Source organism: Echeneis naucrates, chromosome 11, assembly GCF_900963305.1.
Source record: "Echeneis naucrates chromosome 11, fEcheNa1.1, whole genome shotgun sequence".
In the NCBI taxonomy this organism is placed as follows: Eukaryota; Metazoa; Chordata; class Actinopteri; order Carangiformes; family Echeneidae; genus Echeneis; species Echeneis naucrates.
This window is the reverse complement of record NC_042521.1, coordinates 25,627-50,363: the sequence shown is the minus strand read 5'-3', so window position 1 is coordinate 50,363 and position 24,737 is coordinate 25,627. Positions and strand designations below refer to the sequence as shown.

Sequence of the window (24,737 nt, the reverse complement as noted above, 5' to 3'; positions counted from 1 at the left end):
GCGTCATCAAGCGGCGCCAAGATGTTCGCTACGCACTTATTAGTTTGACGGTGTTTGGAAAAATTCAACAGCGCGGAGTTCTCGTGCAGATAAGCGCGAATAAACTGCGCGTAAACCGACACAGACCGACAGAGTCCAGCCCCGGGGTCGAGGCGGATCAATCCGGATCACTGTCGTGGTTTATGAATTGGTTGGATCGGTGGGGGTGCTAACAACATGCTAATGCTTAGCATCGTTAGCCCAGATTAGCTACAGTGTTTAATTTAATAATCCGCTGTCGGTTGATTTAGTTTCACTGATGGAGCATCCCGGTGGAGGAGGGGCGGGGCTCGGCGGCGGGAACGTCCCGGCTTTTCTCACCAAACTGTGGACTCTGGTGGAGGATCCGGATACCGATACGCTCATCTGCTGGAGTCCGGTACTGGCATATCTCAGTGCAGTTAACGGCTAACGTTAGCGGTCAGAGGGCTCGGAGCACCGTTAGCTTCGGGGCCGCAGTGGGACAGCTAAGGCTAACAGCTGTTAGCTTTTGAGGGGACATCCATCAGCCGAGCTAACAGCAGATCAGAGATAATTAGATCGTTGCCATAGCTAGTCAAAACCTGTGTAATAAAGTTACGCGATAGTTTTCCAACCAAACGGGAGCTGATTATTTCACACCATGATCTCCGTGATCTCTGTTATTTCGATCCTATAATTGACATGTCTTTCTTTCCTACCCTTCACCTCTGAGTTCTAACAACTTCCCCGTCTCTGGTTACTGGACCTGTTAGCGGGATGACAAACTTTATAGATCCGGTTCAAGCTGTAAATGGCAAAAATGCATCATTGTTAAGCACTTAATTCTTAATGCCTGACTTGCATTGAGCGTATTCGCCTCAGGAACTTTTCCAGGCAGACCAGAGTACAAATGTTTTTGTTGGATGTTGTTGTTTCAGAGTGGAACCAGCTTCCATGTGTTTGATCAAGGCCGGTTCTCTAAAGAAGTTCTACCAAAGTTCTTCAAGCACAACAACATGGCCAGCTTCATCAGACAACTCAACATGTGTGAGTAAAACTTAGAAAGCAGATCTGATCAGACCGCATGTATAATCTTTTCATATTATATCATTTTAGGATGTTTCAGCCACACTTTTAATTAAGACAAATACATTAATGTATTTTAAATGATTCAGAGACTGAGTAATTATCCAAAACAATCTTAAACACACAAGGCCCACACAGCATTAGCTGTCTGTTTGTATGGGCTAAGTAAATTTGTTGTTTTGTGACTGCAATTCTGTACAGATGGCTTCCGTAAGGTGGTGCACATTGAACAGGGTGGTCTGTTGAAACCAGAGAGAGACGACACAGAGTTTCAACATCCGTTCTTCATCAAAGGACAAGAATACCTGCTGGAGAACATCAAGCGCAAAGTTACCAACGTACGCACCTGGATACACTCACACACACATGCCCACCTACACTCCTGTATATACTCCTGTACACACATAAATAGCTTAGGCCATTCTTTCCTGGTTACCATGGTGACTTGTATGTGATTGGTTCAGGTTTCTGCTGTCCGTCAGGAAGAAGTGAAGCTCTCTGCAGATGAAGTGAACAAAATCCTGAATGACGTCCAATTGATGAAGGGAAAACAGGAAACTATCGACTCCAGGATCATTGCCATGAAACAGTAAGACCACAACCAGGTCCGGACCAGGCCCAGAAATTATTGATTACACTACTTTACTCAGAAAAACTGTACAACTCCTCACAGGTGGGATCCAGCCAGCCAATCATATACCAGTAGTAGATCTAGGTTCACCTTCAGTCATTGAGTCAAACTGGGACTCTGAGTCTCTAATGGATTCTGGTCTGGAGTGTTTCTAAAACTGCCTCCTGTGAATCATGCTCCATGTGATGGAGCCCAATGGTCTCAGGCTGAAGGGAGGCTAGACACTGTGATAAACTTTATTAGGAAATTCCTCATGTTCCCAATAAAATCACCAGTGGGTGTGTGTGCTTACACTACATATCTGTGTGCATCTGTGTTCCAGTGAGAATGAGGCTCTCTGGAGGGAGGTGGCCAGTCTGAGACAGAAACATGCTCAACAACAGAAAGTCGTCAACAAGGTACAAAGCCATATTCAGTCTTTAGAGGATCCTCAACACAGGAGAGAGGCCAGGACAGGAAGCAGAATGATGTAAATGTACATTCTCTTGAGAGTTAGAGTTTCAGCATTGGGGTGAGCTGAAGCAACAGGTCTCCCTAACTCTAACCCAGGGCTTGAAGGATCTGCTGCTAACATCTTGGTCCTGATCCCATAGCTCAACTTCAGAGGACTCAAAAGTCAGGACTATTTTGGTGGCAAAATGAACCCACACAGACTTACTCCACTGCTTCCTGAAAATGTTTACTCAGAGTAGCAGATCCAGGTGAACAGTATGAGTCCAAGACTAGAACTAGAACTCTTGTTCTAGTTGTTGAATGATTGTTGAATAACATCTTGAAACTAAGAAAGACAGGACAGGAAGCAGGATGTGCTGACATCCGGGTCGTGATGTCAGCAGAGGGCTCATCAGTGCACCGTCTGCTTAATCTTAACAAAGCCGTGTTAGTTTAGTTTCCACCCGAGCTAACAAGCAGTCTGTCTCTCTCTGCAGTTGATTCAGTTTCTGGTGTCTCTCGTCCAAACCAACAGGATCTTGGGTGTCAAGAGGAAAATGCAAGTTTACTACACCGCTACAAAAACAAATACACAATACTGTGATTTCTGCAGTGTTGTTCCACTGATTCAATCATTATGTATGGTGAAAAGGGCTGAATTCACTTGAAACAGGCCATTTTATTCTGAGTCAGTGGAATAATAATGAACTGTGATCAACAGAATGATTGGCTTGGTTTTTAAGTTGTAATCTTATCTGAATGTCTCTGCAGCCCTCTGATGCTGAATGACTCCAGCTCTGCCCACTCCATGCCTAAATACAGCCGGCAGTTCTCACTGGAACATATGCAGGTACAGTGGTACTGACTTACCCCTCTCAGGTCACATGTTTCAGCCAATTCATCCTCACAGAGCAAGGATCCAGTCGAGTTCCGGTTAATGACTGGTTCTCATAAAGGATCTTGTATGGTTCATCTTCAGGCTGCAGCCAATTTGTTCCAAGCTGACTCTTCAGTAACTTCTGGACCAATCATATCTGACATAACAGAGGTGAACACACCCACTACAGGGGTTGAAGTCGGCGATTGGATCGATACAGGGTGAGGACCAATTACAAGGGTAGTCATTATTTGTGTGGTCAATTTGCCTTACTTGACTATTTCCTGTGTTGACAACAAGAGAGAGCCAATCAGTAAACGTCAAAGAGGAGCCGTCCAGTCCGGATGTTGAGGTGTGCCCTGTTCTGGAGGGTGGGGCCACACATGTAGACACGCCCCTCTCTCCCACAACCTTCATCAATTCCATCCTACAGGACAATGAGACTCAGGCAGGTCCCAACAGTTCCACTGCCAGTCCTGCACCAGGTACCACTGGACAGAGCTATGGTTGTAGGATCATATGGAGGTTTGGTGTTTGATTGCCAGTCAGTGCTGATAACAGCTCCCCTGTCTCTGTCTCTATTATAGCAATTGTTGTGATGAGCCCTGCCTCTACTGGGCCTCTTCCACTCGGCCCAAGCAGCCAATCACATGGCTCCAATGCCACCACAATTTCCAGCCCTACCATATCTCCACAGAAATGTCAGACCATTGCCTGTATTGACAGGTAAGTCTGTCACACCTTCACATCAGTCCAGGCCTTCAGGTTTCTTGTTGTCAACTACCCACCCTCAACAACTGCCCCAACACCTGCCTTCACAACTGTGTCACTATCTGCACCAACAAATGTACCCCTTTTTGCCCCAAGAACTTGCCCAATATATGCAATGACTTTGTCCTCAAGCTAGCCCTCCTTGTCTACCACCGATCTCTCCTGGGTGTTGTTGTGGGCGTAGCTGTTTTTGTGTTGAGGCGGGTTGTGTGTTGTGGTTATAGGGGCTGTTGTTTTGGGTGTTGTGGTCGTTGTTGTGCACAGTGTAATTGTACCTATATTGTAGGTGTTTAGTGTTGAAGGTCACATGTCATTCAAATCCCCATGTTTCTCTCAGACTCCCCCCATCTGTCTGTGAACATGAACCATCACCTGATGTTTGGCGCTTCGTATCAACACCAGCTGACAAGTGACTGATTTCTATCAACATTTGAACTATTAGTCATTTAAATGAAACCTGCTGATATTCTGTATTTTCCTTCTTGTCTCTCCAACACTGAGTGAATCCAAAGTTGTGTGTGTTTCCTGAGCCTGACTGTGGAGTTGTGGATTGTGGAATAAGAGTGGATTAATCCACTGCTGAAAATAGAACCCAGTCCAGCCAGGTGGTAAATTACAGAGCCTTTTTCAGAATATTAGGGTCAACCTGATTGTATTCAGAATGGTCCATAATAACCATAATGAGAGTCCTGATTGGCTCAGATTGGGGTTAGTGCGGCTGTGCACCTGTCCAAAAGAAGATGTCAGGTGTTTGGAAGGGTTAATGTGCTAAGAGCCATAAACAGGAAGTCAACTGTTTAGAGTCCTGCTGTTTCCTGTCAGTCATGTACAGTATTCAATTTGTCAGATTGTTTCGCAGCCACACAGCAATGATAACATGAATACTCTAATCCCTGACCTTTGACCCCATTCCCTTACCTTTTGTCCTTGTTAAAACTGAAGCAATTTAATAGTTTAATGACAAGAAGGAAAATGCAGAAATAACACAACATGTATGTCTCTCTCTCCTACCTGTCTGTCTCTCTCTTTCAGGTCTGAGCTCTCTGATCATGTTGACAGTATGGACAACAGTTTAGAAAACCTGCAGAACATCCTGAACACACAAACCTTTGCCTTTGACACATCCCCCCTCATTGAGGTAAATCTGTGTGAACAAATTTAATGTGAGAAACAAGAGCAGGAGGAAAAGGAACACAAATATTTATGAGCAAACTGTTCAAGTATGGAGGATTAATGACTGCTACTGAAAGGGGATCAGTGAAAATCAGTAGCCTGTCAAAATAACAGGAAGTGGTACTAGTGGTGATTAGTAACAACAGTAAAAATAACTATAGAAATAACTAATAACTATTGCGGCAGCAGACAAACAAAATGCAAACTCTATGAATGTGTTACTGCAAATGTTTGAACTGAACATTTCTGTCTCAGTTTTTCAGTTCTCCTTGTTCCTCTGGAGACTTTGACCTCGACAGTTTGGACACTGTGAGTTCTTTTCTATACTTCCTGTTTGTAAAAATACCATTGTGTTCAGGTTTGAGTTGTGTGGGTTTGTGTTGCTTTGTTGTTAATGACACAGCTGTCTGACTGATTGCTTTTAGCTGCTGTCTGAAGGAGCTCTTAAAGGTAGTGATGAAAGCAGCAACACTAGGAACACAGGTAACAATGTGCGCGCACACTCACACTCACTTGATGTTAACCATTGTCATGGTGACTCTCTGCTGATCTCTTATTGGTTCAGGGAAGCAGCTGGTCCAGTACTCAACCACGCCTGCTCTGCTACCTGAACCAGTCAGTCTTGGGGAGGGGGGTTCAGATTTGCCGTCCCTGTTGGAGCTGGAGACGGAGCCTTACTTCACGCCAGACCCATCTGCTGATGACTCGGCCACTGCCCTGCTGAGCCAGGCACAGCTAGACTCTGACCTCTGACCTCATTAGAAATGTGTTGACTTGTTAGCAACCATAGCAGCAGGACAGTCTGAGTGCTCACTCATTGGCAGCAATACACAATGATGAAATCAATTGATCAGCAGTAGATCAATCAGTAGGTCATGTTTTTAGACTGCAGATGTTGTTGATGATATTAACCTTTCTATACCTTTGTCCTCTTCTTCTACTCTTTTATTTTAGCTTTGGTTGTTGCTGCTTTCATTTAAATGTTTGACACTTTCTGGGGAAGGAAAAAAGAGAGGGAAAAAAAAAAATCACCTTTTCATGCTGGTCCAATGAGAGCCAGCTCTGAGATTAGTGAGATGATGTCAGCGTGTAGGTGTGAGGGTATGGGCAGGTTAGTTGTTCCTCACGACAACATCAAACTGATGCGTGTCTTTGTTTTCATGTGTAAATGAAAAGAAATATTTTTGGAAAAGTTTATTAAGAATGAAAAATGCCCCCATGTGACCTCTGCTGCCATAGAGATAATGACCAGAAGGAGATACATTGCTCTGATGTGTAGGATCAGTTTGGGCTGTGATCATTCAAGTATCAGCCAATGATGTTATTGATCTACATTAAACACAGTTTGTCTATCTGTTCGTCTGAGGATCCTGATCTTCAGTTTGTGAACGTCAGGTCTAGTTTGGTCAATGTACTCAAGTCTAAGGCAGCTGGAATCAGTGGTCTGATTCCTCAGGACCAAGGAAACAACCCCACCAGAGCACCCCTACTTCTGTTCAGTCGTACATACAGTCAAAGGTCACATATAGTGTGAACAACAGATGCAACACCTTGACATCTTCACTGCAAAATGCTTGAAAAAGCCCTTTAATGTGAAAGATGCTCAAAATGACGTGGCTGATGTTGATGATGTCCTGAGATTAATATTCGTAAAGAACTGATAAGGGACTCAGTTTAATGTTCAACATAGACAATAACATTTATTGTATCTTTGCAGTCTTTCCAGTAAGATAATTTCACATCCTGTACGATGTCAACCAGAATCATCAAGCAGGCAAGATTTGTCTGAAACTTTATTTATTTTGACTCTAACACAAAATAAATGTCTATAAACAGTATATTTTAAATATTTCAAAAACACCAATGAGCCCTGTTTGTGGGTTGAGCCTACAGCTAGTAGGAGGGGTCATATTTAGTGGGCCACTCTGATTGGTCAGTACATTGGAATCTGTAGCGCAGGAATCGAACTTGTGGTTTGATGTGGAAGTCAGCAGGTATCCTCCAGTTCCACATTTTCTGCACCTTAGACAGAAAAATAGAACAGTTGAGTCTGGTACTGACAGCTGGACAAACCATCAATAGTATTGATATGTGAAGTATTCGTCTATCATATTTGCTGTTTTACACCCCAACAGGAGATAATTCTGCTGTTCTCAATAAATAATCTCTTCTCCATTGGTCAAATGATGTAAAGGGCAGAGCTCAGGCCTGACAACCTGCTCAGCCTTCATGAAAGTTCTCCAGAGAACACTCATCACAGTCTGCGTGGTGGACTGCTGAGTCTAGAACCTGGACCATCTTTGACCCGGAACTACCCTGGGTGAACAAGAATCAGGTTTGTGGAGGTCAGTGGGTATTAGAACGAACCTTCAGGACCCTGACCAGATGGGTTGTACTGTTCAGTGACTGGACCTGCAGAGAACAAGCAGAACCAAAAAAAGAGAAAGAAGAATGTTCAGCACCTGGACAAGACCACTTAGTCTGAGCCTCAAGACTGGTTCACAGTGCTAGAACTCTCAACACCAACAATTTGGACTGGACCGTCAAACCTGGTCTGTTAGCCTGTGTGGTGAACGCTAAATGTCTGTGAAACTTACCAGCCGTCTGTGTGTGATCCATTGCAGTCAGATGACCTAAAATAACACACAGTGTAATCACACAAACACAGACATGCACTTAACCTGACTACTTTGTACATGTTAATAAAAGGCACTCACTGGAGTCAGGGGGAGTTCCTGTCACTGAAAGTGCAACACACAGTATGGTGAACAGGTGTGACCTTTAACCTTTCTTCAGTATGACTCTGTGTGTGAGGGGGGGCTCACCTGTCTCACCCGGGAAGCCAGTTGTCATGGCTACTAGGTCTGTGTGGGAGGAAACATCTGGTGCTAGAGAGAAGCACCAGAGACAGAACAACATGATTGACAGGCAAACAGACAGACAGGTGTTTTTTTAGTGTGTCAGAAAGACAGGTGTACCTGAGGTCATTGTGGGTGTGTCCACAGAGTCAGTATGGAAAACGAGGGGAGGGGTCTCTGTAACAGAGAGTTAGATGAAAGCCTGACTAACAAAAAACTAATCTGGGGGAGACTAAACCGGCTCAGTGGTCTGGACTGGATCGGACTCAGTACTGGACTGAATGTAGCTTTTATCAGTAAAGTAATAACATTCATTTTGGTTGCAATAGTAAAATAGAAATGGGGAGCAATCAGAATAAAGAGTCGGTAATCAATACTGTTGATTGGAGTATTGATTTGACGTGCTGACTTCCACTCACCTGTCAGGCGGTTGTAATTGGTCACTGCCTCTGCTCCATCTGATGACATCGTTACTTATCAGATCACTGATTGTTTCATCACAACAGTTTGTCTAATCAATCAACATTTCTTTGTGAAACGATCAATAATCAAACTGTACCTGTGACATCAGTCCATCGCTCACTAAGGGGAAGCTGTTGATTGGTTACTGCTGAGACAAGAGAAGAAGCTACGCATTTGAATTGAGATCTGATGCACATCTGATCCACATGAAGCATCAGAGAAAAAAATGTACCTCCATTGTTGATCAAAAGATTCTGACGACCATTCCCTGAAAAACACAGTCCATCAGAGACGCATCTGTGTGTGTGTCTGTGTGCGTCTGCATGTGTTTACCTGTCTGTTCTCTCTGATCTTCACTGTGTGATGAAGCTGATGGAGATGATGAAGAAATAGAATAAACATCAGCAGTCAGAGTTGAAGGCCTTTGTGGTTTTGTGTAAAGTGTTGTCAACCAACCTTCTTGAGCTGCAGAATGAGAGTCGGAGGAGCCAGAGAGCGAGCTGGACAGTGATTGGTCAGGGCCTGAGGTCAAAGATATGTGGCTTTGTCCTGATTGGTCAATGCTGATGTCAGACTGATGAACACTATCTTCATCAGGATGACATCAGAACAGGAAGCTTTACTGAGAGAGACAGAAACAAAGATAACCCTGATCCCTCCCACCTTTGGGGGTGTGGTCAATACCTGCAGGTGAGTCCAGACTGGAGCTGCCTTTCTGATCTACAGGCGGAGGTGCTGTCACATCTGAATTGATCACTGACACACAAACACAAACCATCAATTTATTAGTAATACAACTGGTGAAGAGGAAGAAGATCTATATTAACTACACCTGAACTGATGACACATGAAAGCTTTTGTTGTGTATTGTAATCATTTCACATGGTGATCTTTTTTAAATCCTGACAAAAGAGATATAGTCTGATTGGAGAACAGAGCTGCCAAATCATTTTTAAATCCTCATCCTGTGTCTTTCTAATATGAAAACATTTAACTGCATTATTACTGAAAGAGAGCGGTAAAAACAGCTGTATGACCTGGGACAGTCACGTGAACATCTGAAATGAATGGACCTGCACCTGCAAACACATCAAACATTGAAGTCATTGATTATGTCACTGATGATGTCACTGGTGTAACAGATCGCTGTGATTCAAGTTGGTTTTAATAAAGGATAAATGTTTTTTATTGAAACTTGTTTGTGAATGAAATATTTCCCTAACCCTAACCCATTTTCAGTCTGTCTGTTCTGAGATGAACTTACCCATCAGGCCAAGCAGGAAATCGTGAGCTGACGGGTGGACAATTCCTGCAGAAGGTGTAAACAGATTAAAAAAATATCCTGATTCTTCTTGATTCCAGTTTCAACATTCTGCTTTCTTCAGACACAGATTAGGGAATGGTAGGTTCTGTCCTGGATCAATGAGCTAGCTGTTGCTGCTTTCAGGCGTCCTGAAGGGATCCAGTCAACTTGTATTTTATAGACTTGTCCGTGAGGTATCCTGAAGGCCGTGCAATGAGAGTCTGGGCAACCAGGACCATTACCATGAGTCCTTCATCAGAGTGGGAACTGAGTCTTTGACTTCAGCAGGAGTTGGAGTGTACAAGGACTGAAGCTGTTACTGTTTTTGTCACAGATTATGTTTCTGGTTTCATCTAAAGCCTGAGGTACAGTCAAGGTCTCAGTGAGGTTTAAGGTTACAACCATAGTGGCTTTGTTCTGTTCACCTCATCAGATTGAAACCTCAAGAGAGACTGAAGCACTCCCTGGAGGTCCCAGTTGTCCTGGTCCTTCTCAGTTTGTTTCAGCTAATTGTAGTCAGTCCCATTTAGTATTTAGTCTGTCCCAGGTGGACCCAGTCAGTTTCAGTCATCTGTCAGTCTCAGTTGGTCTCAGGTTAGGAGGGAGTGCCTGACCCTAACCCTGTGAAGGTCAAATTACAGTGAGGTCAACAGGTGGACTGCCGTAGAGTCAGTTTGGGAATTCACCAGTAGATCTCGGATCCAGATCTCATATTCTGGGTCTGTTTAATCAATGTACAACATTTAATAATTAGACCTCACCTTGACACTCACCTGTATGATCCAGGTGAGACGCCCCCTCAGGTGAACCCAACAGACCTGAGAGACAGAGAGACATGTAAACAGACGGAATTTGTCTTTACAGTTTACAGCCTGTCTCACCTGTCAGTCTTCATGTAGCTCCTCCCCCTACAGCTCACCTGTCTGACTGTCCATTCCTCCCCCTCCTCCTCTTCCTCCATTCAGCAGCTTCTGTCCTGAACACAACCATCACAATAATCGATCATTGTGTAGTGTGTTCTGTAAGTGACAGTGTGACAGTGACAGTGACAATTATTTATCATCAGATATTGACAGTCATTGACAGATATTTACCGTTATACTCTGTGTCAGTTCTGCTGGCACCTGCAACAAAAACATCTCATATCTGAAGAATGTTTTTGACGATTGATAGTTTAAACATAAAGACAAACTATCATTATTCATTCATTTCCACCTGATCAGCACATCGCTGTTTGTTACCTGCACCACGCCACACTACATTCAGTCTCAATGCAAGTTACGTTAAATGCTGTTACACCACATGACATGAAGTTACATATCACAACACACTGGGGACACAATGCACTACATGACATCACACCATATATGCGATATATTACACGTCATGCCATCTCATACCATGCTAATATCAGGCCATGTCACATCACATCCCTTCATCTGACCCCAGTCAAGTCACGCCATGTTTCATCATTATGGCTTGTATCAAAGTAGCTTTTTACCTGCAGCATGAGTTGGACTGGTAGAGATGCTGGAGGATTGAACTGCTGGTTCAGAAACTCTAGAACCTTCAAAATATATGATAAAATATTCAGTGATCAGTTAATAAACAGACACTTGGCACAGACATAACCATGAATGTTTATCAGCTTCTTTTTAAATGCAGAGCCTCTTGCCTTTCCATCAACCCTCCCCCCTCCTGGAAAAAAATATTAATAACTTCTAATGATTCAAATTGATTTTTTTGATCTACTTAAAGTGTTCAGCCTCAGCAGGTGGCGATGTAACCTTTGATTTGCAGCATCATGTGGGTCAGACTAGATCAGGTTAATCCAGGTCCGGATACCACACAGTTAATCAGGATTAAACCTGAGACCAAAGAGAATCCTGATCAGGATCAGCTCACCTGAACCTCCGGCTGCTGCCACTGTGGTGGTCTGCTGCACCCCAGGAATGCCTGTGTGGAGGGGGGGGGGGTAAATGAATAAAACTCTTGTTTTCATCATCAGTTGCTGGAAACAGAAGTACATCTGACTCTGATCAGCCCTCAGTTAGTCTCTCTGTATTTATGTAGGTTTATGTTGGAAGGTTAAAGGTCACAGTGTGTTTCAGCCTCTCACCCTCAATCTTATCTTGACTCTTGGAGTCATCATCATCTGGAAAGAAAAAACATCCAGCATTTATTTTTTCTAATTAAGATGTTTTTAATAACAATTTAAATTTCTTCTCTTCCTCATTTCTGTCCTTCTTCTCTCATCATCTTTGTTTTTATTCTTTTTATTCTTTTTAGTTGAGCAGTTGTCAAAGTCATTATGGAAGAACATGAAGACAAAACCTTGTCTGTTCTCTTTTTTCCATTAGGCTACTGATGTTTCATCTCATTGCACCAAAATCTTTCCTCTAGAAGTATAAACGACCATTATAATGTCTGATTTTTGAGTTAATGAGGGAAATAATTTAATGTAAAATGGCTGCGTTCACTCAACTAAAAATTCAACTGGATCCAAATTTTGAATCACATAAAAAATAAAATAAAATAAAAGAGAACCAGATTCTTCTCTGGACTCAGTAGTTTTTGAATCCCACCCCACGTGAACCAGGATGAGTTTCAAGACATCAGGAGTAGTGCTAATAGGTCCACTGGAGTCCACTGAAGTCCACGAGAGTCCTCAAAGGTTTAAAGTTGCTCCTGATGAGTCCGTCTCAGTCAGATTATTCAGTCAAAGTCATTTTTGCAAAAACTAAAGCTGGACCAACAAACACACTTAATCTGAAAGACCAGAACTGACATGACGTTTCAACAACTTAGACCACAGACATTCATTCATGGTCAGCTCTTCTTAAGAAACTTAGTTTCAGAGTCAAATGACTCACAACAACAATCCTTCATCACATGACCAGATCAACGACATCATCACAAACACACAATCTGCAACCTAAATACAGTTGGCTGATTGGTGATGTAAGCCCATTTAAGTCCTGTGAGGTTTGGTCCAGTCCTGTAAAGAGTGTCTCATAAAGTTGAGATGATTCCTAAGTCCTCAGCTGGAAGCACCTTCAGCTATGGTAAGCCCAAAGAGTCAAACAGTACTGAGGGAGTTTTAAAGGAGCATTTAACGTTGTGATGCTTCCTTGTCCATCTTTGACAGGAAGACAAAAGGACAAAGGTACCACTTTTTCCTGGACAGAAGAATTTATGTCAAAACCATTTTTCATAAAATCAGTTTTCTTGTTATGAATAAAGAGAGAATCTCACTGTGCCTTTTCAAAAAAGGCCACTTTTTTACCCACATGTATACTTACCCTCCTCCTCCTCTGACAACTCCCCCTCTCCCTCCTCGGTAGGCTCCACCTCCTCCTTCTCTGGAAACACAAAATGAAACACACTAAATCAACACTTTCCTGCTCAATGTGTGTGTGTGTGTGTGTGTGTATGTGTGATTGCCTGGTAGATAAAATAATGTAACTATTTTTTACCTTCCACAGGAGCTGTAGTTACAGTTGTCAGAAAAACCACCATCGACACAATCAACAGGTTTCTGTTTTGACAGAGCAGATCACTGCTGTTGATCAATATCCATCAATAATCCTCAATAATTTATACCAGTCAATATTAATGGCCTTCCACTCAACCCAATAACAACAACTCCCACCAAATATCTGTCAATAATAACGAGAACACTTTGATACCATAGTCAGCAGTGCACAGTACTGATCAATCAATAAAGATCAATGTACCAATCAATCAGTATGATCAACATAAAGTTCCGATCAGCAAATTGAAGAGAGAATCTACAGTCAGACTGAGAAGAGGGACACAAGAGGAGAAACAGTGTCTCTACAGGACCAGGACAGGACCCTTACAGAGCCAGGACAGGACCAGGATCAGGACAGGACTACTAAAGAACAACTATAGTACTAAAACAATACTATTACACGACTACTTCAATACAAAAGGTATTACCACAGGACTACTACAGTACTTCTATATTACTACTATCTAATTTATTACTACAGAACTACTATATTAATTTTTAAGGACTAGTGCTATACTGCTAATGTTGCAGTAGTGTAGTAGCAGTACTCACCGCAGCATCATGGTGGGTTAGGGTCTCAGTCCTCCTGTTGAACTCAAGAGAAACAGTGAAAAACGGCCGCTCCTCCTTCAAACACTCATAGTTATACACAGTAGGAGGGGGAGGGGCTGCTCATACTACTGTTCAACATACTGCAAATATTACTGCACATATTACTGCAAATATTTATCATATTACAGCATCTTATCTGCTTCTACATCCAACGCCAAAGAAACTACGACTTTGTTTGTGTAATTGTAACTTCCACCCATCGCTCTGCAGGACTCATCCTGAGCACCCAGCAGTCACTGGGGGAAAGGTAGTGACTACCTGGGCAGGTGAGCTGTGACAGCGCATGTAGACATAAACAACACATGGAACCATCAAATATTTAAACATTTAAATAGCGCATAGAAAAACCACATGTGGAGACCATGTATACTTTGGGATTAATAGACTTTTATCTTTTCTTACTCATAGAAATCACATGTTAAATCCATGCTTGACCTGCTGACATCATCAGTAGGAGCTGACTGGATCTCCTGAAGATCTGAGAGTTCTACAGGTTGTTTTTCTCCCTGTGAAGGTATGATGACCTGTCCAGGGAAGGGACCTCTACCCTCACCCAATGTCAGATGAAGTTGGCTCCACCCCCGGGAACCCAATAGATAAGTGAAATAGATAATGGATAGATGGATGGATAATAACTGTCTCCTCCCCCTCCTGAAACCAAGTTGATTTAGTTTCATGAAGACAAAGAAAAGTTTGTTTCTTCAGTTTCACTGTTTGACCATGGAGTCAGAGAGATTTAATCCAGAAAGACAGAGACAAGGAAGAGAGGGAGAAAGCTGCTGACATTCCTCTGAACTACATCCATGACCTCCTCTTCCTCCTCCTGTACTTCCAGGATGTTGATATTTGACCTCATTAATAATTTAATCTGTATCTGATGAAAATCTGTTTCTGAATAAATAGTGTGAACTTCTGCTCCTGGTGGACAAAGAACAGAGGAGCTGCAGATTTAACTTCACATTCAAATCACAGTTAAATGATATTTAATTAAATTTTCAAGATTCTCCAAAACGCCCAGCTGCAGTCTGAAGATGAGAATCTGTGGGATTGACTGACTGCTGGACTCTAGTGGTCGGTACAAGTACTGCATGTCTTGGCTTCGCCTTAGTTCCTGCTTCCTGTGGGAACCAGGGCAGAACATGAGGTTGAATCCATCTGAAGCCGGACTTCCTGAAACCAGAACCCAGCTGGAGCAAAACTGGTCTCTGGGATCAGGTCCAGAAGAAGAATTAAGGGCACTTAAAGATTTAGTCTGGTCCAACCAGGTTTTGAATGAGTGGAGCCGACCTAGACCTTTTGATCCTGATGTGGACTGTAACTGAGAGCTGTGGGACGTCCAGGACAAGTGAACCGAGTCAGAGACAGCGGAGGGCCACCAACAGGACTGAAGGCCACGGACAGACATTTTTCTGATTGCAGTTTTATTAACTGCAGATTTGTTGATTGTATTTTTTGCTGTATTTTTCTTTCTATATATCTTTCTATGCAACAGATTCATGAACCAGTTTTATGTCTGTATTAACTTGTTGGACTCAGTTCAGAGTAATCTGATTTCTGTCAGGGCAAAACAAAACAAGAGGAAAGAGTTGACGCGATTGAGCCCATATCCTTTAAGGATAAATTTATTTCACCTGCTGCCTCTGAACCGTGTCAAGGTGTGTGTCTCAGGAAAAATGAAACCTTTTCTCACAGATATTGCCCTAATAGTAGCCTCCATGAGAAACTTACCTGAGGGGAGTTTTCGTTTTCATCACACACACTCACCGTTGTGTCTCAGGCTCAAGTGATCCCCCTCCATTGGCCCCAGTCAAGACCCTGTTAACCAATAAGGAGTCTTTCTGAAACAAAGACTTTTTATCTGTCAGGAAGAAACCCCCCCCCTCCCCCTGTATCTGTTTCTTCTGTGTTGGTGTATGTGTGTGAGTGTGAGTCAGTTAACCTCTGAGGACCTACAGGTCAGTTTTCATTCATCATGTCATAGAAACTTCATTGGGCCCATCTTTGGACTCAGTCTTCCACACCAGCAACCTGCAACAGCAGGTAACTTGACTCCTCCCAACAGCTCACCTGTCATCAGCTGCGAGCGAGCCCCAAAACCATGAGAGTCCTGATCCACAGGCCTGACAGTCCATCAGATGGATAAACTACCAGACCTTTACCAACAGGTAAAGACATGGCCCATAAAGAAGAGACCCAAAAGAGCAGAGCATTTTTCAGAGCGTTTGTTAACATTGTGGTGACTATCAATATGAACACTGTGGTAAACTGTGTAGTTAACTTTTGGGGTGAACATTCTTCTAAACAGTATTTAGACTAAATCATGAAGAATGTGGTAAAAACACAGTTTCAAACCAGGATACAGACATTGTGGTAAACATTCTTGTAAATCATATTCTAAAACCTTGAACAAACAGCAGTTGTGAGCATAATGTGACTTGTCGGAGCAGGGGAATGTGGATTGGCTGGAACGCCTGAACTTTGCGGAATCTGGTCTGACCAGTCCTCTGTGGTTTCCAGTAAAAGGAAGTGGCTCCATTAAAACTCTAACTTCCAGGTACAGTTGCACTCTGCAGCCCCGAACCCCACTGTGCCTGAATGCTCATGGGTGCTTTCATGGATATAACAATTAAAATTAATCTGTGGTGTTTCCTGATGCCTTTACATAGCAACATACTTATGGGTAACTGGACTTATGTTCGTCCTAACCCTAACCCTTTATGATGCTTCCTCTTGTGAGCAAACCCAACCTACTGATATCTGCTGACAACATTAACAAAATTTAATAAGAGTATCTATGTCATGGTCTGTTTTTTTTGTATTTGTATTGTTTTTTCCTGTGCTCTGTTCTCCCCCTCCCTTTGTGTTAGTTTTGCAGGGCGTGTAGCCAGAGGCATGGCTGACCAATTTCCACCTTCCCGGGCTTCCACGAGGCACACCTGTTCCCCATTTCACATTCATTAAGCGCTCCATAAAAGACTGGTTCAACTCCCACTGTGCTGCCAGAGAGTTCAGCTTGTTCGTATAGTGGCTGCATGCACTTTCAGCTCTTGCACTAATGAACTTAGTCAGTGCCTGCATGATTTTTGTTCCTTTTTGGAAATTTTAATTTTGTTTTTTTTATGTAGTGTGGTGTGCCTCGTGCCTGAATTTTTTTTCGTTCCTCGACGTTCCTGTGGCCAGCCTGCCTTCTACTGTTGCCCTCTGGTTTTTGTTTTTCTTATCCTTGAGTGGCTGGTGTTTTTGTTATTGTGAACTGATTGACTATTAAATACCAGAAGACTGTTCCTGTTTCCATCTCGTCTCTTGCTGCTCTCGTCCATATCAAAACTTATCCCAACATCACAGAATAACATAACATAAACACATTTATGTCACATGCTGGGTGCGTGGCATTGTTTCCTGTTTGTTTGTGCTATTCAGTTGATGTAGTACACTCTAACCCATACTGTGTGTATATGTAAGTGTATACATACTGGCAGTGATTGACAGAGTCCTGATTATTGAGCTAAATGTTCTCCAGTATTCTGCAGAAGAACCAGACATCTTCCCTCTCTACAGAGTTTAACCACAAACACCAGTTTATTATCATCCACCTTAGTTCAGCTTCAGCAACTTCTCTGAAGAATTCAATATATTTTACAGCTGGTTCATAATTACATATCAATATCACGTTGCTGTATCATGTATCATGTAGCATGTTCAACTTTATGATAAAGATTGAGTTTCTGAAAGTTCAAACTTTATTAACAGTTCCTCAGCGTACAGATTATCATCTTTGTTTTGAAACAGTAATTCATGTTTGTGACTGTCGGTTCACACTCAGCTGAGATCAGCACCTTTTTAATGTTTATGCAATAGACTGAAGACAAACAGGGAGAGAATGAGACAGTTTAAAGGATAGCACACCCCCATTTCCTATTCATTGATCACTAAGAAGACCAGAATCTGAAAACAAAAACAACCAATCAGGAATGAGCTAAGGAAAAAGATAAAAGGAGTTTAATGGCTGCAGTTTAGTTGCAGTTTAGCTTGTTGTTATTGTTGTTGTTGTCGTCATGGCGATGACAGCACAGTGGGCTTGCTCTGGTTAGAGAAAAGGCAGAAAGACTGAGCTCAGTATCTGTGATGAGCTGAAGCTGTAAACTTGACAAATGCAAAAGGCTGATCTGGATCCCAGTAAAATGTTTCATCAGATAGACAGAGGTGTGTGTTCCGTCTAAAATGAAGAGGGGATGGTTGGAAAAGTAAAGATGACTTTGAGTGTGTACCAGTGCGTACAAAATTGTATCATCTACATAGAAATGAATATTGAAATTAAAAGGTGTGTTTCCGTCAGCAGTGACAGCGTGTGATGATACCTGGAGTTGTACTGACGTGGAGCGTCTAACCTGAAGCTGAAAGGAGGAAACAGACTGTTATTGAGGTCCATGAAAGAGGACACATTCAGATGGAATACTGAATCCGGTCCAGCTCATTGACCAGCACTCCCTACTGACAAAGAACTAAAGTCAAGTCTTCTGACATCATGGTCGGCTGCGACCTTTACCCTCTGTGGTGGCAGGGCTAGAGTCCTCAGCCTGGTCCACTTGGTCAGCAGGAGTAGCTGCAACAAGAAACAGGAACACCATCAACATAAAGACAGAAGCTGCTGTCTGTGACCTGATGGGTTTAGATAAACTTTCCTTCATTTTGACTTTTATTTTTCTTCACCTTTAGAATTCTCTCTCGTTCGAATGTTTCAACTTCTGTTTCACATTTTAAGACCTATTTTGTCTTTAACGGGACAGGAACATGAGGGACAAACAGACAGAAGCCTTATATGTTAAACATCTGACCAGGGGAGGTACCGGAGCATCTCTGTTTTAACTTCTTCATCTTGACCTCTGATTTTTATTCTTGACCACCAAATTGTTTCCTTTAATTTTTTTAGTTCATGACTTCTTTTTCTTTAGTCATGGTACTCATGATACCTCAGTTCATAGTTTTGTCCTTCTCACTGGTGTTCTTCATCTGGACTACTGATTTCTTAAACCTGGACCTTGGCATTCCACAATTATATAATATAAATTTTCATACGTTTATAAACCTCTTGGCTGTCTACATATTTATTCTGTTATTCTTTACCTAAAAGTCCTTAATATATTAATCTCAAAATTGAAGTTAGGAGTATAAATACATTCTTCATAAAAACTGTCCCTCAGTCATACTTTACCTTCAGTGGAGTCCCCAGTTTCTAGACTCTGCTCTTCAAGGTCTTCAGCATCTGACTTTGCAGAACTGTCTTGAATCTCCTCTCCCTCCATCTCATCCTCCGCCTCTTCCTCCTCGGTCACTTCAGAGTCCAACATGTCATCATTACTCTGACTGTCGGACTCATCTTTACTGTCACTGTTGTCTACATCACTACTGTCACTATTGTCACTGTTGTCGCTGTCGTCACTATTGTCACTGTTGTCTACATCACTACTGTCACTATTGTCACTGTGGTCTACATCACTATTGTCACTGTTGTCGCTGTCGTCACTATTGTCACTATTGTCACTGTTGTCGCTGTCTTCACTATTGTCACTGTTGTCTACATCACTGCTGTCATTATTGTCGCTGTTGTCACTGTTGTCATCAGTGTCAGCGTCACTCTGGGTGTCACTGTCTCCATCAGTTCTCTCAGTGTCAGTGTTGTCTACCTCACTGCTCTCATTGCTGTTTCCATCATCACCTTCAGCTTTGCTCACAGTATCAGTGTTCTCATCACTCTTGCCCTCATCAACCACTTTGTTGTCATCTCCTGCCAGTTCTCTCTCTACTGCTTCTTCTTCCTCAGAGACATCAGAGTTTCCTGTTTCATCCCCCTCCTCATCCTCCTCTTCCTCCTTAGTTGTGATTTCATCAGTGCTCTGGCTGTCGTGATCATCAGCTTTGATCTCCTCAGTATCAGTGTCAGGGTTTTCAGTGGAGACGTCATTGTTGTCTCCGGTGCTGTTATCAGCCTCTTCTTCAGCTGCAGTGGCCTCAGTATCTGTGTGTTAGATATATTAGTATGTTAGTTTACCCTCAACTATTTCAGACCTGAAAACCGTCAGTTGAATCTCTTGAGAACAAAGACTGATTTGACTTTATATGAAGAAGTAATATGAAAAAAAAAAAAAGACTGAATTGAATGCGGTTCAGATTGAGAGGGACGTTATTTATCTGGAGCTCAGTTCAGGAGGTTGGTGTCAACTTTAAAAGGGCAGACACACACTGTCGGTTGGTTCAGCTGAATTTAGAGGAACTAAAACAGAAGCCGAAACCTTTTTTCCATGAGTTATTTCTCTGTTCCAGTTTGTCTCAGTCTTATTGCATCATTACTATAATGTGTTATTATCTTATTATGCGTCTTAATATTATCACTGTATTATATTATTACATTTTTATATTGTCACTGTGTAATATTAGTATTGTATTATTACTGTGTTAAGACTGTACCAGAGTTTTACTGCAGTTTTTTTACAGAAAGGGACCCACGGTAAGTGAGACCTGAATGAATCAGGACCTCACTCTGTTCCCTTTGTTTAAGTCCACATCAATCCAGCAGGATCAGGAACCAGTTTCCTCGTCCTGTATACACGCTGATATAAATAAGAGCAGTGATCTCTCTGTGGAGGTATTTCTGTCTCTTGGACTTGTCGGGCCCTGGTCTGGGTCTGGACTCGACTCCAGAGATTGACATGTGACTCTCACCATCACTCTTGTGTGCCTCCTCAATTGTGGCATCTTCTCCATCACTATCATCTGAGCCTGACACAAAAACACACAAATGCATTAACAATTGTGTAAAAATATTAAGCTGAGAGACAGAAGCAAGAATCTGGATTTGTCCATTTTATGGTGTATTCCTTTATCATTCACATGTAAACCAGATCAGACACTGACCTGGTGATTCAGTGGTCTCACTTGAGTCTGAAGGACCCGGAGTACAGAGACAGGTTGGTCAGCAGACAGGTAACAGACAGACGGGGAAGCACAAAGACAGAAAAATTACCAGACAAATGTTTATCTTCAATCTGAGACTGTCAGCAGAATATATGTACACACACGAACATGTTGTGTTGTGTGTATAACATGCGTACAGTTTGTGTACAGTGTGTGGTCTTCTTACCTGGCTGAGCTGTCACAGGTTGACCTGTAGCTCCTCCTACAACAACAGCAAAAACAAATATCGGGTCTTGGTTAGGCATCTCCGCTTCCACACACCTGTATCACCATGACGATGGATGTAGTATCACAATTACAGTGCCACCATCTGGGGGACTGGTTGTGTTCCCTGATCTGTTACTATCATGCACGTGCGTGTTTGTTTACTTTGTGTAATGTTGATTCAAGTGTGTGTTACCGTTAAGGTGAGCCAGCAATGGTGCACTTCTGTCTGAATCACAACAGGAAACAAATCAGTGTCACATTATTTCTGTACATCAACTGTAATGACACTGCAGTCTGTAGAGGACGCTCTGACATCATTACTCTGCTGGTCTTTCATTGGCTAACACTCATCCAACAATCATTGATGAAATGTAAACATTTATATTTACCTTCATTTGTTGGTCCTGCTGTAACACAAGAAAACATATCAGACAGACAGACAGGTAGATGGAGACAGAAAAACATGAACTGTGTTCACCTTCACATGCTGCTCTATTAATTATTATTAGTCACATTATTGATGTGTGATGCTGCTCACCTGGAACAGGAGCTGCCAGAGAAACAGCAACAAGAGCAAAAAGCAGCAGCACAGCACTCCTGTAACACACAAAATTCAAAGTGAATGGATTTATTTGACTGCAATTTGTTTGCTGGATGGCTACGACCAAGGACAGAACTTCTCAACCTTAAAATGTAAATAGATCATCAGAAGCAAAGAGCTAATACAATATATTCTATTCCATATATTATGTAAACAATTTTGGAGTTATGCAAACGATTATGCAAGGAATTATGTAAACAAAATCTGCTAATCTGAAAAATACAACATCAAGGAAATTACTTAAACAATGTGATGTAAAGAATATAATATAATGATATGATTCATAAAGATTAAGAAAAGATTAAAATCAGTCAGCTGTGTTTAACCAGGTATCACTCTGAAGGGTTAAATGGCTCTTTGTTTCCGCCACAGAAAAAAACAAAAAAACAAACAAAGCGTCTCTTCTTTTCCAACATATACATAGCAGGAAACTGAAAGAGGGAAGGCTCCTGTCCTCAGACACAAAAAACCTTCATAGTTCATAAAGAGTCCACTATCAGGTTCTGTTCAAACATTGGAGTCCTGCAACGTTTATCCAGACCAGACCCAGAAACCGGCGCTGAGAAGAACACAACAACAGCTTTAACCCAGTCACCACACTAGAGAATCTCTAATCTCTTCTTCAGCCAAAACGCTTTTTACTGGATTCCATCATAGTGTTAAGACAATATGACCCCAAACCCCAAACTTAACAGATTGAAACTGAACTCACCGTTGGAGCATGTTGATGTTCAGTAGGAAAGAAGCAGAAAACACACCTGATGTGATAAAACTTCACTTAGTTGAGTTTCTGATGTCGACCAAAGGGAGCAGCAGCTTTTATACTCTTCCTCCTCCTCCTCCTCCTCCTCCTCCTCCTCCTCCTCCTCCTCCACCCTTTCCTCCTCCCCCTCTAATCACCCATCTGTCCAAGCTCAATCACAAACACTGTTTGATCAGTTTAACTGATCCAATCAATTTTTAGTGAATTTAAACTGAATGCAGACAAAATTTACTCTGAATCCAGATCAAGAACTAAATTAAAACCAGATTTAAATCAAATCCAATCTGGATTATCACTGGCGTAAAGTCAACAGAAAAAAACTATTAGATTCAAAGTGAATAAACAAGTCCATGCATTCATCCTACAGCGAAAGAACTCTATCAATCCCACAGAGACATAAATGCATGTTGTTATAGGTGAAATTTTGGACAGCAGGTGAAGAATATCAATTCATTTAAAATTAACATATGTTCAGGAAATGTGAAAGGTGTTTTTCCTGCTGCTGAGGACTAGAAGTGATCCTAAAGTGACCAGATCTGATAATAGTCCGGTAAGCCAGATCACTATGACTCATATAGATCTAGTGTGAGTGTGTCTGTGCGTGTGTCACAGCTGATGGGAAAGAGTCTGCTGTGAATCCAGTCTGATGGCTCAAGCCTCTGAAGTGTTCGTACTACTGGCTCTTCAGTCGGAACACCTGAACATGTGATCTCAGAACGTGTGTGACATCATGAGGAAAGTCCTGCAGCATCACTTCATTTCATTCTGACTGCTAATTTTATATTTTAAAAATTGAATGACTGAATCTTTATTCTCAACAGGACAGATGTTCATCCCTCAGCTCTGCCAGAATATGTTATGACTGAAACGCAGATGAACGGATTGTAGTCTTTCTTTGACAGACGTTACAGGTGGTTCAGGACTCGGTGGTCTGGTTCAGATCAATCTGAGTTGGAGGTTGCCTGAGGACAGAACAAACAGGAAACAAAGACACTGGATAAATCTGTCAGTGTTGCTGTGTGTGTCTGTGTGCATTAGCATGCTAACAGCCTTTAATGAGGGTTGTGTATTCATAGTGTGATGAATCAGTTCAACAACAAGAGAACTTCTTAGTTTAATGCTAAACTGTCTCTGCCTGTTCAAGAAAAATTTAAATAAGCTTTACTAACAGGATGGTCAATGACATCCTGTAAAAATAACAACCACCTGGTTTTATTTAATAAAGAAAACGTTTTGTCTCCGGAGTTGTGTGTTCACAAAGAACTGCAGACATTCATTCCAGTGAAAGGACATTGTGAGGACAAACGTCCAGACAACAACAGAGGGAGTCCAGGACATCCAGAAGACAGCAGCTATAAATTCCAGTCTGGGATCTGAAGACTGCTGTGTTCTGAAAGTTGAATGAAGAAAAAGACGATGAGGTCATCAAAAGTTTAGGAGATTTAACCTTAAAGTCACAGCACATGAACTTCCACATTTGTAGTGGAGAAAATAAAGGTCAGGAGCAATAGGACTGGCACTCCAGCAAACTATGGATGGATTTATTTCCCATCACTTTGTGTGCTTGGTGAATGTAACTTGAGTGACCCCTGCTGGGTCCCTGCAGACCTAAGTGGGAAACCCTACATGCTTTAAGCAGCTTATTGATGGCTTTCATAATATATTTAATACTACTACTACTAATAATAAACACATTATTAACTGTGTCAGATTTACCAGCCAGTCAGGAAGAGTCTTAAAGGAAATCCATTCATCTGGGAGCAACCATCACACATTTGACTGTGCAATACAATTTAAAATTCATCGATCATGCAGCATCAGTATCATCGTGGAAAATCCTCCTGAGCCTCAACCTGAAGAGCAACCACCATGATGCCTCTGAAGTAGCTCTTCCAGCTGTTTCCTATGAAATGTAAATGATTTCTGTGTTTTGGTTTTTATTTGTTATGGCCTTTTACAGCTTGATATGTCCTTTGATCTGTTACCTGTAAATCTCCTATGATGACCTGTTATCTCTTCCATGCAATGACCTATAATAACTTATTATTGTCTGTTATGATCACATTCCAGTTGTCTTTCATTGACTGTTATCAGGTCATTGATCACCAAGTTGTGACCAGTGCGGTTTTATATTGAGTTTAATTTTTATTAAAATACAAGAAAGGTAACATATTAAGATATTCAGAAAGAAGGACATTTGAACACATGACAGAAATAAAGAACAACACAAGCATCTTTAATACTCTGAGGTCCTCAGCAGTCCAGGGACCACCTTGTGAAAAGCCTGTGACTCACAAACTAAGGAGAAACTGGAAATAATCAAAGGTTTCACAGAATTTTAGTTTTTTAGTTTTAAGTCCAGCCAAAAAATTGTTTCAGATACAAAGGAAACAATGTTGATCTCAAACAGATTTCTTCTGCTCTGTTCTCGTCAAGCATCTGGACAGATCAACC

At 41.9% G+C, this 24,737-nt stretch overlaps 3 protein-coding genes across 15 annotated transcripts; 1 reads left to right on the top strand and 2 right to left on the bottom strand.

The window, feature by feature from the left end:
• Window positions 1–9: 9 nt before the first annotated feature.
• On the top strand, window positions 10–7,560 carry hsf1 (heat shock transcription factor 1). 2 transcript variants are annotated; one of them, XM_029513646.1, is made up of 15 exons: window positions 10–418; window positions 939–1,047; window positions 1,288–1,424; window positions 1,551–1,675; window positions 2,040–2,115; window positions 2,647–2,708; window positions 2,921–2,999; window positions 3,129–3,247; window positions 3,327–3,511; window positions 3,614–3,752; window positions 4,135–4,206; window positions 4,830–4,935; window positions 5,226–5,279; window positions 5,396–5,453; window positions 5,536–6,322. In XM_029513646.1, exons 1-15 carry the CDS (start codon window positions 299–301, stop codon window positions 5,721–5,723), a joined length of 1,629 nt encoding a protein of 542 aa, XP_029369506.1. In that variant the 5' UTR covers window positions 10–298; the 3' UTR covers window positions 5,724–6,322. The 2 variants fall into 2 exon arrangements, with proteins under 2 accessions (XP_029369506.1, XP_029369508.1); XM_029513648.1 differs by lacking the exons at window positions 3,129–3,247; window positions 3,327–3,511; window positions 3,614–3,752; ... (3 more) ...; window positions 5,396–5,453; window positions 5,536–6,322 and adding an exon at window positions 7,412–7,560 and having other exon boundaries at window positions 1,288–1,415; window positions 2,921–2,948.
• On the bottom strand, window positions 6,663–13,753 carry LOC115050685 (uncharacterized). 8 transcript variants are annotated; one of them, XM_029513649.1, is made up of 23 exons: window positions 13,681–13,753; window positions 13,070–13,131; window positions 12,896–12,955; window positions 11,713–11,748; window positions 11,499–11,549; window positions 11,095–11,160; window positions 10,688–10,717; window positions 10,513–10,569; window positions 10,355–10,411; window positions 9,555–9,599; window positions 9,328–9,369; window positions 8,975–9,046; window positions 8,747–8,878; window positions 8,624–8,659; window positions 8,523–8,558; window positions 8,388–8,438; window positions 8,248–8,286; window positions 7,949–8,005; window positions 7,796–7,858; window positions 7,688–7,711; window positions 7,568–7,603; window positions 7,338–7,382; window positions 6,663–6,992 (listed from the first exon to the last, which is right to left on the bottom strand). In XM_029513649.1, exons 1-23 carry the CDS (start codon window positions 13,689–13,691, stop codon window positions 6,958–6,960), a joined length of 1,143 nt encoding a protein of 380 aa, XP_029369509.1. In that variant the 5' UTR covers window positions 13,692–13,753; the 3' UTR covers window positions 6,663–6,957. The 8 variants fall into 8 exon arrangements, with proteins under 8 accessions (XP_029369509.1, XP_029369512.1, XP_029369510.1 ...); XM_029513652.1 differs by having other exon boundaries at window positions 7,796–7,834; XM_029513650.1 differs by having other exon boundaries at window positions 8,388–8,435.
• Window positions 13,754–17,293: 3,540 nt separating this feature from the next.
• On the bottom strand, window positions 17,294–22,324 carry stm (starmaker). Of its 5 annotated transcripts, none has more exons than XM_029514049.1 (11): window positions 22,233–22,324; window positions 21,458–21,516; window positions 21,309–21,326; window positions 21,082–21,145; window positions 20,879–20,973; window positions 20,653–20,679; window positions 20,461–20,517; window positions 18,953–19,756; window positions 18,287–18,343; window positions 18,099–18,134; window positions 17,294–17,956 (listed from the first exon to the last, which is right to left on the bottom strand). In XM_029514049.1, exons 1-10 carry the CDS (start codon window positions 22,241–22,243, stop codon window positions 18,124–18,126), a joined length of 1,203 nt encoding a protein of 400 aa, XP_029369909.1. In that variant the 5' UTR covers window positions 22,244–22,324; the 3' UTR covers window positions 17,294–17,956; window positions 18,099–18,123. The 5 variants fall into 5 exon arrangements, with proteins under 5 accessions (XP_029369909.1, XP_029369907.1, XP_029369911.1 ...); XM_029514047.1 differs by having other exon boundaries at window positions 17,294–17,823; XM_029514051.1 differs by having other exon boundaries at window positions 17,294–17,823; window positions 20,879–20,914; window positions 21,113–21,145; window positions 22,233–22,322.
• Window positions 22,325–24,737: the final 2,413 nt, after the last annotated feature.